At 38.4% G+C, this 15407-nt stretch overlaps 1 protein-coding gene across 7 annotated transcripts in view; it reads left to right on the forward strand.

Annotated features, from left to right (window-relative positions):
- Positions 1-14058, forward strand: part of yaf2 (YY1 associated factor 2) — a 170086-nt gene extending 156028 nt beyond the window's left edge. For all 7 annotated transcript variants that reach the window (XM_060839977.1, XM_060839981.1, XM_060839975.1 and 4 more), the window contains 2 exons: positions 10594-10746; positions 11968-14058. In XM_060839977.1, the coding sequence (XP_060695960.1) occupies positions 10594-10746; positions 11968-12211 (397 nt within the window). In that variant the 3' untranslated portion in view covers positions 12212-14058. The remainder of the gene's footprint in view (positions 1-10593; positions 10747-11967) is intronic.
- Positions 14059-15407: the final 1349 nt, after the last annotated feature.

The raw sequence follows: 15407 nt of genomic DNA on the forward strand, positions 1-15407 counted from the left end.
GAGCAATCCAACCAGATCCATTCCCCTACCCATGTTTACCCTGACTAATGTACCTATCACTATGGGCAATTTAGCATAGCCAATTCACCTGGCCTGTACATCTTTGGATTGTGTGAGGAAACCCACGCAGACACTGGGAGAATGTGCAAACTCCACACAGACAGTTACCTGAGGCAGGAATCGAACCCAGGTCCCAGGTGAGGCAGTACTGCTCATCACTGAGCCACCATGCCAACCCAAATTTCATGGATTTCCTGTGCCGAGATGGTTGTTCTTTGAACACCTACTTCCTCTTTTGAAATATGCTCGATCCCAGGACCAGGCATTTTTTTTCTTCTTTTGGTAATATCCTGAAACTCCAGACCAGGCAGTGTCGTCTTGACAGTATTCTAAACATCTGAGACAGGGGATTTTTTTTTAAACCATATCCTGAATCTGTGGACAGTGGTCATCTCATCTCAGTGGTCGCTTCCATGGAGCTGTATGCATCCCATCTGTGTTGAAGTTTGTGGATTTTCTACTTCATCTTGTTACTTAGTGTCTAATTTGGAGGTAATTCTGTATCTTGTGTTGTCTCCCAGCAGCAGGAATATTAGGGGGAATGTAGATTGCAAGTAAAATAAATGCTTCCTGCCATTTTCACTGCTGCTGTTGATCAATCAAACTAATTGCATGCTGCGTAAATGATTCCTGTTTCCTTTATTGATTTATCAAATGAATTCTATTGCCTGCCATTTTACTAAAGGAATCCCATTTTCTTTATGGCTTTGCCACCTGAATCAAACACATCATGCTCTTTAAGATGACTCTTGTTAGGGGCCATCGTGTGGCATAGTCGTAACGCCCCTACCCTGAGAGTGGGAGGCTCAGGTTCAAATCCCACCTGCTCCAGAAATGTGTAACAACATTCTAGCGTCTGCTTGTGGCACAGTGGTAGTGTCTTTACCTCAGGCCAGGAGGCCCAGGTTCCGGTCCCACCTGCTCTGAAGATGTGTGATAATATCTCTGAACAGGTTGATCACAAAAATAGGTTTTTTTTCTCAAAAAAGGTGAAAAAACATGAATCTTGTTCGGGTCCCTATCCCTTCACTGGAAGTACTGGGTCCAAGTCCCACCTGCTTCAGTGGTATGTAAAAACAGCTTTGAACAGGTTGCTCTGAAAAGTAGATTAATAACAACAATCAACAGATGAATTTTGTTCCTTTAATGATTTTTCTGTATGGTGCCTGCTATTTGCACACCTACTAATAATCCCCATTGCTTCACGATCTTTTTTTTTCCTGAATGAGTCCCCCTGTATGTGATTTTAAATCAATGTTGCCTACTTCTGCTGTAGTTTAACTAGTGGATTCACCACCATGTCCGTGTGACAAAACATATAGGGCTCCTCATCATTAACCCTTTCACACATTCATATTGTTATACAACTGGGGGTGAACTCTGACTGGGAGAAAGTGAGGACTGCAGATGCTGGAGATCAGAGCTGAAAATATGTTGCTGGAAAAGCGCAGCAGGTCAGGCGGCATCCAAGGAGCAGGAGAATTGATGTTTCAGGCATGAGCCCTTCTTCCCCTGACTCTGACTCCCCATTTTCTTCTAAAAGTGCTTTGGCATCTTTTACATCCATGTCTCAGTTAAACATCTCGTGAAAAAGACTGTACCTCTGACATTGTAGTACTGCAGAGGAGTGCCAGCCTACACACGGTCTTGAAACCACAACCTTCTGACTCTGAGGCAGGTTTGCAGATACTGAGTGACAGCTGACACCCATGAAACAAATTGATTTCTTATTACTGGAAGGAACTTGGAAAATGATTCACCTTCAATTGCTTCACTCGAAAACTCAGGTCTAATTCTCAACAATCTTCGTGTTATCTGTCTGATGAGGCATTTTGTTCCATTTTTAGAATATATTTTACACTTAAGTATTATGTTTCTCTGTAAGTTGATTTTTTTTAGTGATTTAGGAATACTATACTTGTGGAACCTTGTAATCATCTAATGAAATCTTTGTTTTTACTGGTTTTCATTGTCTTGAAATGTGCATGTGTATATTACACTTAAATGCATCGATTTCAATTACCTTGACATTGAGCTTTTCAAAGTCACTATTTACAGTTTGGAGAGAAGCAAATCCTTAACCTGGAATAAAATGTTTTGGAGCAATGTGGTGTGCAATTTGTTAGGTGTTGATTTGCTTTAAGTGGAAAAGTGCACAGGGTAGTGAAGCATTAACAAATGTACTGAGGTGGAAGCATTGCCTATATCTTGTATCTGGTATAGAACATGGATTTTTACTTTCCTCTGATGGACTGAAGACGCTCTTCAAAATTGATATTCCCAGTGACCCTCTCTAAGTACTGACATTACTGCAAATATCTTGACACGCTTTTCAGGGACTCCCTGCAAATACTGATGCGTTCTTGTGGATCTAGTCTATAGTCATAGGCACACTGTGAATCAACCAAGGGAAGAAGCATTTATTAAATGTTGAAAACATCAGTGCCAAATTCCCAAGACCTGGTATGCTCTCAGCCCACAGTAGAGATAATTCCAGGAGTCATTTTCACTTTCTTGTGCTTATTGTTGTCTTTCTTTCATAATATGTTTGAACTGATTTCCCCTTTTTTTTATTCGACAAAAGAAATCTAGGAAAAAAATGTGATTGATACTTTGCAATGTCATACTGACCTGTATAATTTAACAACTATTCCACAAATACTTGCTGCACTGAGACTTGTGGTTGCTAAGCCACACAAGTGCCATATGTCTGGTAAAGAGTTTGTCACTTATTTTCAGATCTTTTCTTCATGCCCCACTTATTTTCATATGATTTGTCCAGAAAAGGTGACCTAACACTTCTATCTGTCCTGTGTTCAATGTACAGTATTACCTGAGGATAGTAAACAAGGCACAAGCCATTTCTTTGCCACTCCTTATTTTGCTTCAGCCTCGCATTTTCTTGTCCAGTATTTCACTGCACTGTTCATGAAAATGAGGGCTAGCTGTCCTTCTAGCTTCTAGCTGTCAACGTGCTTTCAGATTTGTTTGTGGGGATGGGGTAGCATAGTAGTAGTGCTCCTAGGCTAGCATTTTGGGGACACCAGAATGGATAATGAAACTTTAATTCAATAAAAAAAGCAACCATGAAACTACTGTTGGTTGTTTCAAGAAAAAAAAATCTGCTTCACTAATGTCCTTCAGAGAAGAAAACCTGTCCTTAACTAGTCTGACCCACCCTACAGGTGAGTCCAGACCTATAACCATGTGGCTGACACTTAGCTGCAGTTGGGGGAGTAAATGTTGACCTAGCCAGTGACATGCACATCCTATGAACAAATACTTTAAAGCTTGTGCCATTGATTCTGAACATCCAGGCTCGCTGTCAACAATAGCAATCCCAAAAGAAATTTGGCCAGATTTATAAATGGTAACCTCCCAGAAAACCCAGTTGTAGAAAATCAAACCCGATTTTATTAGATATTGCCTCTAAAAAATTGGACATTTGGTATGCTTTCCTTTATTGGTCAGAGTATTGAGTACAGGAGGTCATGTTGTGGCTAACAGGACATTGGTTAGGCCACTGTTGGAATATTGCGTGCAATTCTCGTCTCCTTCTTATCGGAAAGATGTTGTGAAACTTGAAAGGGCTCAGAAAAGATTTACAAGGATGTTGCCAGGGTTGGCCGATTTGATCTACAGGGAGAGGCTGAATAGGCTGGGGCTGTTTTCCTTGGAGCGTCGGAGGCTGAGGGGTGACCTTAAAGAGGTTGACAAAACTATGAGAGGCATGGATAGGATAAATAGACAAAGTCTTTTTCCTGGGATCGAGGAATCCAGAACCAGAGGGCATAGGTTTAGGGTGAGAGGGGAAAGATATAAAAAGGATCTATAGGGCAACTTTTTCACGCAGAGGGTGCTGGAGGAAGTGGTGGAGGCTGGTACAATTGCAACATTTAAGAGGCATCTGGATGTGTATATGAATAGGAAGGGTTTGGAGGGATCTGGGCCTGGTGCTGGCAGGTGGGACTAGATTGCGTTGGGATATCTGGTTGGCATGGACAGTTTGGACCGAAGGGTCTGTTTCCATGCTGTACATCGCTATGACTCTTATGACTGTATATGCTGGAAATGCTCAGCAGTCAGTTGATATTTCAAATATTCTGATGAAAGGTTGAAACAGCACAGAACCTCTGAAACCTTAACACTTTCCCCCTCTACATTCGCTGCCTGACCTGCTGAGTATTCCCAGCATCTTCAACATTTTATTATTGATATTGGCCAAAGCTTTGAGATGGAATCCACCGGCTTAGTATTCATCCTATCTACTGGCATCTGGTATCTGCCACCTCTACCAGTATGTAGCTTGGTAAAGCGAATTTGAAGTAGCTTACTGCCACAAATCCTGCCTTGTCTGTACTGTGTCCAGGATTGATCACATCAGAGGATAGATGCATTGGTGAGGCAAAAAGAAGAGAAACAAGATGGGTTATTGCGTGATAACAAAAGGTACAATGGTCAGGCATAATTACTCTGGGCGCTCCAGAATACATTTGCTCCCTACATAGACTACCTTCTACAACACTGGCTTTCCTTGAAACCTTGTCAGGGAATCTTTCTCTTTCTCCCTCTCAATTATACCACATTAATGTTAACAATGTATTATGTAGCTTTCATGATAGATTAGCACAATTTCATTAAGCTGCGATGCAGTGGTTTTGAGATTAATATAGAACCAATGCATTATTAATATAGTATTACAGCAACATTGTGCTTCATGCAGTAAGGCACCATCAATGTAGTATGTAGCCCAAAGATGTAACATTGACTGGTTTCAATGAGACTGAAAATATATCTCCAAAAACCTGGTCAGTCATGGAATTTTAACAGATCATTTCTTTCTAAAATCTCATCAAGTTTGGATTTAGGATGTAACTTAGCCACAAATTGTAGTTATAGATTTAGTCAGTGATAAACAAACTAACTGCTGAGAAACAGCTGCAGTTGCAGTTGCAGTTAATTTGATATCAGTTCCTAACCAGCAATGCCTATCTCAGGTCAGTGGAATTTCACCTAGTATAAATATAGGTAGCTTTGAAGACCCACACACAGGAAGTTGCATAAAGATGCTTCTTTGACTGTATGCAGCAAGAGCTTAACTCTGGGAATTTGATAAGTGAGAAAATCTTGTATATTGGAGGAGGTGGTGCAATTCTGGTCAGTCTTCTGAGAGTGCGAGATCAACAAACAGCAAGACTGAAAGCTGGAGCCGTTAATAAAGGGCATATGTAGGTAATATAGTGAGTTTTTTAAAAAGTTTTCTCTCACTATAAGCTGAGCCAATTGTTTAAACTGGTACAGAGGACATACAAATATGGTATTAAATTTGTACTGTCCAGCTTAAAAGTATCAATGGGTAATCATAGAGTAATAGTTCTTATTAATTAAATAAAACAAGTAAAGATGGCAGGGCTAGTGGTGCATTGTAGCTATCCTATGTGGAACTGTTAGACTCCTATGTGATCCCTCCAAGACACTCCAGCTCATATTTAATGTGCTTTGTAGACTGTAGTGTATCAAGGAGGGGGAAAGTTACCTGGACACTGTTTCGCGAGCCAGTCACACCCTGTAAGGTTTGGTACAAACCATGACAGCCTCAGCTTTTGCAAACGAAGGTTTAATCTCCTTGCAGCTTATGTGGATGAGAACAGGAACTGTCAGGAAGATGAAGAAAATGGACCACAATTCTGTGATATAGAATGCTGTTCAAGTGAGTGGATAAAAAGGAATATAGTTGTAGTAAAGGGTGTTATATTTAAGGGGATGAATACCATTCTTTGAGACCATGAATCCCAAAGGCTGTGTTGCAAGGTTAAGGACATTTCGTCAGAGCTGGAAAAGAGCTTGGAATGGGAAAGGAAGGAATTGGTTGTTCATGTGAATCCCAGTGACATAGCTAGGACTAAGAAAGAAATTCTGCTGAGGGAATAGGATTGGGAGGAAAATACAAACCAGGACCACAAATGTAATGGTCTATGAATTACCACTTGAAATGTAAGCAAATTGGACAAGTTAAATAATATCAGAGAATTGAAGGTGGGGCTCAATGGTTGCTGTGGGAGAATTGAGTTTCAATTAATGGGAGCGAGAGAGCTATCCTGTTGGGGCAGCCTTCACCTGAACCTCTTGATCTAATGACCTGGCAGATCGTACGACTTGGACTGAAGCAAGGGCTTTAAACTGAACAGTCAAAAGGAGGTTTTGTGTGAAGGGAGACTGGTACGTTTAAAGAAAAGAGACTCCATTGATTCAATATAGGTCGGGTTCAAGTTGAGGAATAGCCCTAGAAGGCCCCCACTTAGCTTCTTGCCTGTCCAGTTCTGTACAGGAAGCATGTGCCAAATAAATGCAAAAGCATCGGCTGATCATGTGACCTCTCTACAATTGCCAGTAATTCAAGCATAATTATATTTTCCAATTCTAACTCTATTACCTCATGCCTGATGAGCAACTTTACTCAGATCCCAATGTCCTAGCCATTTAATGGTATATTTCCAACAATGGAAATGCCAAATATCAATGTGATGATTATCATAGATACAAATTCAATTTCACGTTTCCAGCCAACGGATTAAAAACCACTGCTTGGTGTAAAGCATCTGTTCATGACCAGAATAAAGGAAAAGAGCATGGGATAAGGGTGAGATCAGTGAGAAATGGTCTTTATTTGAAGGATCGAGATGTGGAATCGGATTAGGTTGAGATGACAGATAAGAGAGAGGTCATTTTTTTAGAGCAGCTCATGGCATCCTGGCAGTATCTACACTAAAGGACAAGGCACAAGTCAGGAACTAATGGAAGTTCTAAACAAAAAAAAACTACTTCAATATTACCTGAAAGTTTAATCTATATGTGAACTGGATGGATCAGGTTGTCTAATGTAGCCTGGGTAATAAGTTTATTAAGTGGCTTCAGGCTTGTTTTTTCTCAGAACAATGGGCTTTTCCCATTAAAATTAACAAGTTCACATTCATTCACATTTTACTCCATCTGCCAATTCTTAAGCTATCTCTGTCACTATTCAGATTCCTCATATTCTGTTCACACCTTACTTTCCTACTATGTCATCAGCAACTTTAGCTATCATTTATATTGTCCTTTCATACAAGTCACTGAGAGAAACCGGAAATAGGCCCTCGCACTGATCCTGACAACATGCCACTCATCACATCTTGCCAACCTGAAAATCACCTATTTTTGCTTCTTTTCCATTTCCTGTTAGCTAATCAGTCTCATGCTCATCCTTGTATGAAAACAGCTGCACCATGAGCTTTTATTTTGTGCAGTAACTTTTCATGTGGTACATTGCTTAAATGTGTTCTGGAAATCTAAGCACAGCACATTCATAGTTTCCTTTTTATCCCCATCGTTAGCTACTTTCTCAGAGAACTCTAATCAGCTTGTCAAAAATGATTTCCCTTTCAAAAAGCCATTTTGACTCTGCCTGATTGCACTTGCATTTTCTGCTATAACTTCATTCATAATAGATTCCAGCATCATCCCTATAGCATATTAAGCTAACTGACACACAGTTTCCTAGTTTCTTTCTCCTTCCTTGAAGAGGTGTCCCATTCACACAAGTCTGATGCGATCTTTCCAGAACCCCGTGAAATTTGGAAAATTGAAACAGATGATTGTCTAACTCAGCAGATTTTTTTAAAACTCTATCCAATGAAAACCTTCAGGATTTAGGCACATGTCAGTTTTTGGTTCTAATAATTTTCTCGCTCCCTTTACGTAGTGATTGTTATTGTTTTAAGTTTCACCCTCCATTGCATTCACTGATTTACAATTATTTCTAGCATGTTATTGAATCCTCTATTGAGAAGACAGATGAGAAATATCTGGTCAGTTTATTTATCATTTCTCTACTTTCCATTATTTTCCCAGAGTCTTTCCTTAGAGGACTAACGCCTCACTTTGTTTTATTTCTTTTTAAATACCTGTAGAGAATCTTACTACTTTCTTTTATACTTTGAACTAGCTTTCTCCATTCTTATTATTCTTTTTGTTAATTTTTTTTTGTGTCTTTATAGGTTGTCCAATCTTCTGACCTGCCATTTATTCTTGCAGAATTATTTGCTTTCTTTTCCAACATAATGCTATCTTTAATATTCTTAGTTAGCCATGAACGTGTACTTACTTTAGAAACTTGCTTACTTTATGAAATTTATCTTTTTTGAGTGTTCTGAAATATTTTCGCAATGTCTGACACTGCACTTTCTCTGAAGTTTTCTTAATTTCCCAGTTTGCTTTCGCCAGCTCTGCCATCAGCTCTCATATTGTCTTAATTTAAATTTGGAACACCAGTCATCAATCCAGGCTCAATGCTGAGATAATTTTCCCTCAAGTGAATCTAGAACTAGGAGGACAAAGTTGACAAATACAAATACATCAACTTCAGATAAGGATAACTAAATTTCTCCTCTTGGGCTTATGAGGCTTTGGAATTCTCCTGCATAGAAAGCAGTAGAGGTTGGATAATTGGATGTATTCAAAGCTGAGGTAAATATAGTTTTAGTCTACAAGGAAATTGAGGGTTATGGGTGACAAACAGATGAATGGAGTTAAGGCAACAATCAGATTTATCATGATTTTATTGAATTGCAAAACAGGCTTAACGAGCCGATAACATACCCTGTTAATCGTTATAAACAATGTGCTTTATTGTATAATAAAGAGGAACAACTGGGATTAATACAGCAATGCAGCATCATTAGAAATGACAATATACTAAGCAGTAATATTAGGATTTAAATATTATTGATGTCTCACTTGCTGCATGAATGTATTTTCTCTGTAGCAGTGTATATACTTTCTCTTCGAGCCAAAGATCAAGATAATGGCGTGTTATAATCCATTATATCATTTCTGTTTTTTTCTGCAGATCTGAGAGTGCTATTTAAATTATAGGAAGCAAAAAATAAACTGTTTTAAGTTAATTGAATAGACTTTTGAATAGCAGAGGTTGCAGGTCTGTGACAATGTGAAAGGCTGACAGAGATGCAGTCATGAAAATAAATCTACCTTTCAATGTTTCCATCTGCTGGTGCCCAGCTGTTATAGCAAACTCCTCTGATAAGGTTTAATTCTTGCTTATTGCTTGCAGAGCTTGCACTCAACTTGATTGACTGTCACTCAGCAAATTATGAATCAACTGTTCCGAATCTTACCACTTGCTCAGTTTTCCATGGAGTGTGTTTGAAAATTATATTTGGTGAGAATTTGGCAAAAGCATCAATAGTTTTAAAATAAACTAATAAAACAAAATGCAATGGGACTTTTATCCAACTCCAATTCTCGATATCTTTATTTCAGTTATGCCAACTTTTAACTCAAGTAATATACTCAACAGCCTCATAACCTCATTGTGGAAAAGAAAATCTTATTCTGTGCCCTAAATTTGTCTTCAGTTTTGATTTCTTGTTTAGACCCTCAGTCACAGAAAACAGTCTGTTTCTTTTTGCTGTGTCCTTTCCTTTCACACATTTAAGCACCTATATCAAATCATTCTCCAATCAGTGCTGTTAACAAAGTTTCACACAACTGCCTCTATGCCTTGAGTCCCAAAATGGTGCACTTACAAAGGTTTTATATCATTCCTTCAATGCAGCTCAATTTTTAGGTAAAGGAGAGAGAATGTGACAACTATGTGATACATTCAACCTGTTAAGTTCTAGGGCAAAGTGTAAATTTCTGTCCTGACAGATATGTTATCACAACTACAATAAAATGCTTTAAGTTGTACCTCTCAATGTTGAGCCTGATGCATAAGTAAAATATTGAGCCAGATACTGTTTTTATATTTCAAAATTTGTACATTGCTGTCAAAAGTTTGCAAATATAAGATATAGAATGAAGTAATCTCCTATAAGCAGCAATATAAAAATACTGGCAAATTGTGCTCCAGGATGGGATGGCATCCTAAAAGAAGGATCGGCAATGCTTTTCATACAGTCCTCAGCAATTAACATCACCCATTCAGTTATCGGATCCTCCCAGTGCCTTAAATGCAGGTAAATATAGCCTTGTTGAAGTAAGAGATGTCTTTTGGTTTGTTGACTAGAGTCAAACTCCAATGTTTGTTTATTTCCACGATATGCTATTGTACAGAATTGAACTGGGTGTATATTTTTTTTAAAGATGTTTTTATGAATTTATTTTTGAAATTAAAAATAAATCTCCTCACTAAGGAGAAACAGCAATAGTGGATAGAAATATTCTGCTTGAAATAAGAAGGAAGTGGCAAAATTTTTCACTTAGTATTTAACATTTGACATGCTGACATCATGGTGCGAATCTTGTTGGACAGAAGTAATCAATCACCTGAATCATGGGTTTCTTGGTGTGAATCCTTGGGGCTTTGTTTTAAACTTCTCTTTTATGTAATCGTGTATGATATTGAAACGAGACAGAGAACAATTCAAGTATATTAGCTGAAATAGGGAGAGATTAATATTAAATTGACTTTGTAACTGCATGCCTGAAGATGCAGACAAAAATGTAATACAGCGATATTGTTTTGTGTCTCAGGAAGCCACGCCCAGTGTCTCAGTTGGTGGCACAGCAAGTAACCCAACAATTTGCATCACCCACACAACCAAAGAAAGAGAAAAAAGACAAGGGAGAGAAGGAAAAAAATGAGAAAGAAACTGTCAGTAAAAAGAACAGTCACAAGAAAACAAGGTAATGCTTTGACAGACATGTTTCTTCAAAAGCAAACAATATGTTTCCCCTTAAAGCTCAGATATATGGTGTCCTTTTTTCATTGGTCTGTCAACAATTTGATCTATATTTGCTAATTCTTGTGGAGGGAGCTTCAAGCCTGTTGATCACATGCTTGTGCTGGAGCTGTGTAATGACCAAAGTTCTGGTGCAGTATCCAAGGGTTAGCTTTTGCAGTGCACAAAAACAACTGCTTTGTCACTTGATCCTCATGTTGATCAAAACAAGCTGTCTGCTTAAACCTCTGCTAAGTTGATTTTGCATAGCTTTTGCTTTCATCAAGGCTGTTTAAGAACTGATTGGTTATACACCATTACCTAGCCGAGTGAGAACAAAATTGTCAGACTCATCTTTTATGTCAGGGAAATGTTTTGTATATTTGTTCATGGGATGGGTGCACTTATTGTCGTTCCCTAATTATTCTTTATGAAGGTGGTGGTAAGCTCCCTATGTGATAAAGTGTTACCGGGAGGATATATTTATGAATCAAGATAATCTGTAATTTGGATATGCTGGCCTTCATGTGTGCCTGGTGCCCTCCTCCTAGGTGACAGAGTTTGTAGGTTTTGCACTGTCAAAGGAATTGCTGTTACAGCTGGAATGCATTCTCATAATTGGTACACACTGCTGCTGCTGTGTGCCGGCAGTGAAGGGAGTGAATATTTAAAGGGGTTGTTCAGGTGCTGATCAAGTGGATGCTGTTTCGTCCCAATGGCATTGAGTTTCTTTGATGCTATTGTAGCAAGTGGGTATTTTTTCGTCAAACGTTGGATGTACCTTGTAGATGCTGGAATGGCCAAGAGGGAGCAGTATGTGAGATGTGTTGCAGCATAGGTCTTATGAAATGCTTTTTAGTTACTCTTAATATTTTTCCTACATTAATTATGTTAAAAAAATAAATTTTGAGGTGGTTGTCTTAGTTTTTCACTTTGTATAGTTTTGAATGGATGCCATGGATTAAAATTGGAGCTTATTAACATCTGTCAGTCTCTTTGGTCAGATATTCTAACAAGTTGAAGTCTCCTGACATTCTGTGTTCATTGCTTGCGAGAGGATGAATCTGAAGCCAAAACAAATCATCACATTGTCAAACCATCTTTTTGTACATTCTTAAATGAAAACAGGTCTCTGAAGTGAACTTTTATTCATTCGTTGTTTTTAACCTTTGCCCCATTTTCCTAGGCCGAGGTTAAAAAATGTGGATCGGAGCAGTGCACAGCATTTGGAAGTGACTGTGGGTGACCTGACAGTCATTATTACAGACTTTAAGGAGAAAGCACGGTCAGCCCCAGCAGCCACTGCTACCTCGAGTACCACTGCTGACCAGCACAGCCTGAGCAGCTCCAGCTCTGACAACACAGAAAAAGGTTTGTCTCAATCATCGTCACCCAGAGGGGAAGGATCAGTAAATGGTGAATCCCACTAAAGTACCAGCTGACCTACTTCCTTTTACTCACTCCTTGCTCAATGGACAACATCTCAACAACTTCAGTCCTCGGCATTCGGTGTTAACACTGGCAAATTGGGCTGCCTTCTTCAGTTTTGGTTTCAATGCTTTCTAATACTTGCGTACCATCCTGGAACTCCTGCACTGTGGCATGTTTTTGAGTGTAATTTTCTATAACTTAGATTGGACTGCCTAAGTAATGTGTTCAAGAACTGAATTGTGAAGCAGCTGGCTTTAATATTCAGTGCTATCTTCGGTCAATTTTCAATCGACTGCTGCCGTAACAAAACAATTTCTGAAAATTGTTTGCCTAGTTAAGTGCACCTGCTGGTACTTGGTGTGGTTAAATAGGAAAAGCATTCTCAAGCATTTGTATAAATTCTTGCCAACGTTTTTTCAACACTTGTTATTTGGATGGGAAGAAAACACTTAGCCATTAAAATTGTGGCATTACCAATGTCCACTGTCATTCATTTCAGTAAGTTACAGTTTTAATATGTAGTTTTGGGCTAATTGACCAGGTTTGACTGAGGATACAGTCCATGCTACTTAACTGCAGCCACTCGGGTAAAGGAATTGAGTTGCTGTAATATATATAAAAAGGAGGGTCTTTTTGTACCCTTGTCTAATTGGGTAGGGAACGCAGAAGAGTTGCTTGCGTGACTTTGTAGTTCATGCATGTCCTCTCAGCTGAGCACTCCCTGCAAGAAAGGAGAAAACGCTAATAATTAGATACTTAGTATTGTCTAAAAGTAGTTTTAATGGTATGTGTGGGAATAGTTTATGATGTTGCCAGTTCTGGAAACTTCAATTAAGGTGTTTTGCTGATGTTTTGAATTTGCGACAGTATTTATACGTATTGTTGTAATAAATAAGTTATGCAAGAACACATTCTATCTTTGAAGTTCTCTTACTTCTCTACCCTGGTTTTTAAATAGCCTTCTGTTTGTGTTGTCACTGGCAAAAATAATTTTTTGTGCTGAATCGCTGCAAAGGCAGGTGAACAAAAGCATTTGTTGAAATGTGTGGTCTGACATTGAATTGGTACTAGATATGTTTCTGTCTCCCCCTTTTTTTTTCTCCATCTCATGTTTTCCAAGCAATACAAGAAAAATACCTCACAGGAATGAAATAATTTTTTAGAGAAAAAAATGTTACAACTAAAAAATAAATAGAAACTTAAACAGATCGGAAGTTATTTATTACCAGCAGGCAAAACACCTTTTTTTAGAAAAATATAATGTAAATGGTAACAAAATTAGTGGGTGATATGGGGAGGGCCTAGCAACTGTGTATGGTGTCAGATAATGTTCCAATGTAACATGCAATAAGTGGCATAGACTGTATTTTCAGATGTAGGTATTTGATACTAATACCTGTATTCAGTGATTATAGATTGTTTTACATGAGATTTTTATATCCTTTAAAGAAAACTCTTGGTGTTCATGCTGATTTGTGTAGTGTTTGGTATATATTTGATTTCTATCAGAAAAAAAACAACTCACAATTAAAAGTTATTTGAATTATAAAGGCCAGTATCCATTTTTAAAAGGGGAGGCTCTGGGATTGAAAGGGAACAATTGCAATAATTGAATTGAAATTTTCACATAAAAAGTACTTGCTACTCAACAGTAAGTCGGATCACATCAGATGTTAAGCACATTACTCCGGGGTGAAGATCAACACAAGTAAGTGACAATAGTTGTGCATTTTCCTGCTTTTATTCTTCAACCTCCTCTCTAGCCCAGTTCTTTTGCTGCTGTTCCATGCTGCACCTGAAGGTGTGAATTTTTTTAATAAGGATTAGCCAATAAGAGTCGATAAGTATGATGCTGGAAAAGCACAGCCAGTCAGGCAGCATCCAAGGAGCAGGAGACTCGACATTTTGAGCATAAGCTCTTCATCAGGAATGATGAAGAGCTTATGCTTGAAACGTTGACTCTCTTGCTCCTTAGATTGCTGCCTGACCTGCTGTGCTTTTCCATCATCACAATTTTTGACTCTGATCTTCGGCATCTGCAGTCCTCACTTTCTCCTAGTTGATTAGCCAATAAGACTCTAGGCTGTCAATTAACCACTACTGAAACTTAATAGTAGACTGTTTAATTGCAAAAGGCACTGCAGCCAGCTGTCCATTCCTTATCCATCACTGATGTTTTAAGGACACTGATGAATGTGTTACTTTGAGTGTCTTAATATATTAAATGTTTCTTATTGCTTAAGTTGCCATTAAAGGAGTCACTGTTTCTTTCTCTGGGAGCTGATAGCCAGTGGTTTTCAGGTTTCTTGTAGAAGAAGAAAGTCAGCTGATTGCATCACTTTGTATTGGTTTAGGCTTACATACTCCCAACGAAGAAACATAACAACACTTTTTATTTATTACAAACTATTGAGCCTTGTAAAGTAATTCTCCCATCTGATGACATGCTGGTTGATTGATTTGCTCCTGTACCCATTTCTCCATGTTGCAGGACTATCACTTTATTGAAGAAATCTAGTGCTTTTGTGGTTTATGTTTATTAACTAGTCAGGGCCATGCATAAATCACATCCATTTGTTTGTTAGGGTGATTCTGCGATTTTGTTTTTCAATGTGGGAACCAAATTTTGGAATTCCGTGAGCCTTTGAGGAAACCACAACCTCCAACCATCAAAATAGTGGTTTATTTGATCAATAATCTTAATCCAATTAAAACTCATTACAACAAATTCAAAGATACACAGGAAGTCACTTATCTCACTGGATTGGAGCAATCATCTTGATAACAAGCATAGGGTTGAATGTGTCCATATCCACCTGTCTTGTGATTCTGCATATGAATGCCTCCATTCAGAAGTTCATGTATTGAGTTTGTCCATGCGTGTGGTTGGTGTGAATGAACAACAACATTCCCTTGCATTTATTAAAGTGCACAAGAAGGTAATCTAACTGAAAGTATAAAATATCCCCATAACTTTTGTTGCATTTATCATATGTATATACACTAATGTTTACTAAATTGGAGAGTGGTCTTAATGATCTTTGTGGTCTTTGATTAGGGAAGAAATTGGACTTTGCTGTGATGCTCTCCATTTTGCGTACCTTTACTGTTTACTCTCTTTTTTTCATGCAAGAATAGCTATTAAAATTGGGTTTGAGAGATGCCTGATAAGAGATGGGTATTGAGAACATGGGC

This window comes from Hemiscyllium ocellatum, chromosome 19 (genome assembly GCF_020745735.1).
Source record: "Hemiscyllium ocellatum isolate sHemOce1 chromosome 19, sHemOce1.pat.X.cur, whole genome shotgun sequence".
Taxonomy (NCBI): Eukaryota; Metazoa; Chordata; class Chondrichthyes; order Orectolobiformes; family Hemiscylliidae; genus Hemiscyllium; species Hemiscyllium ocellatum.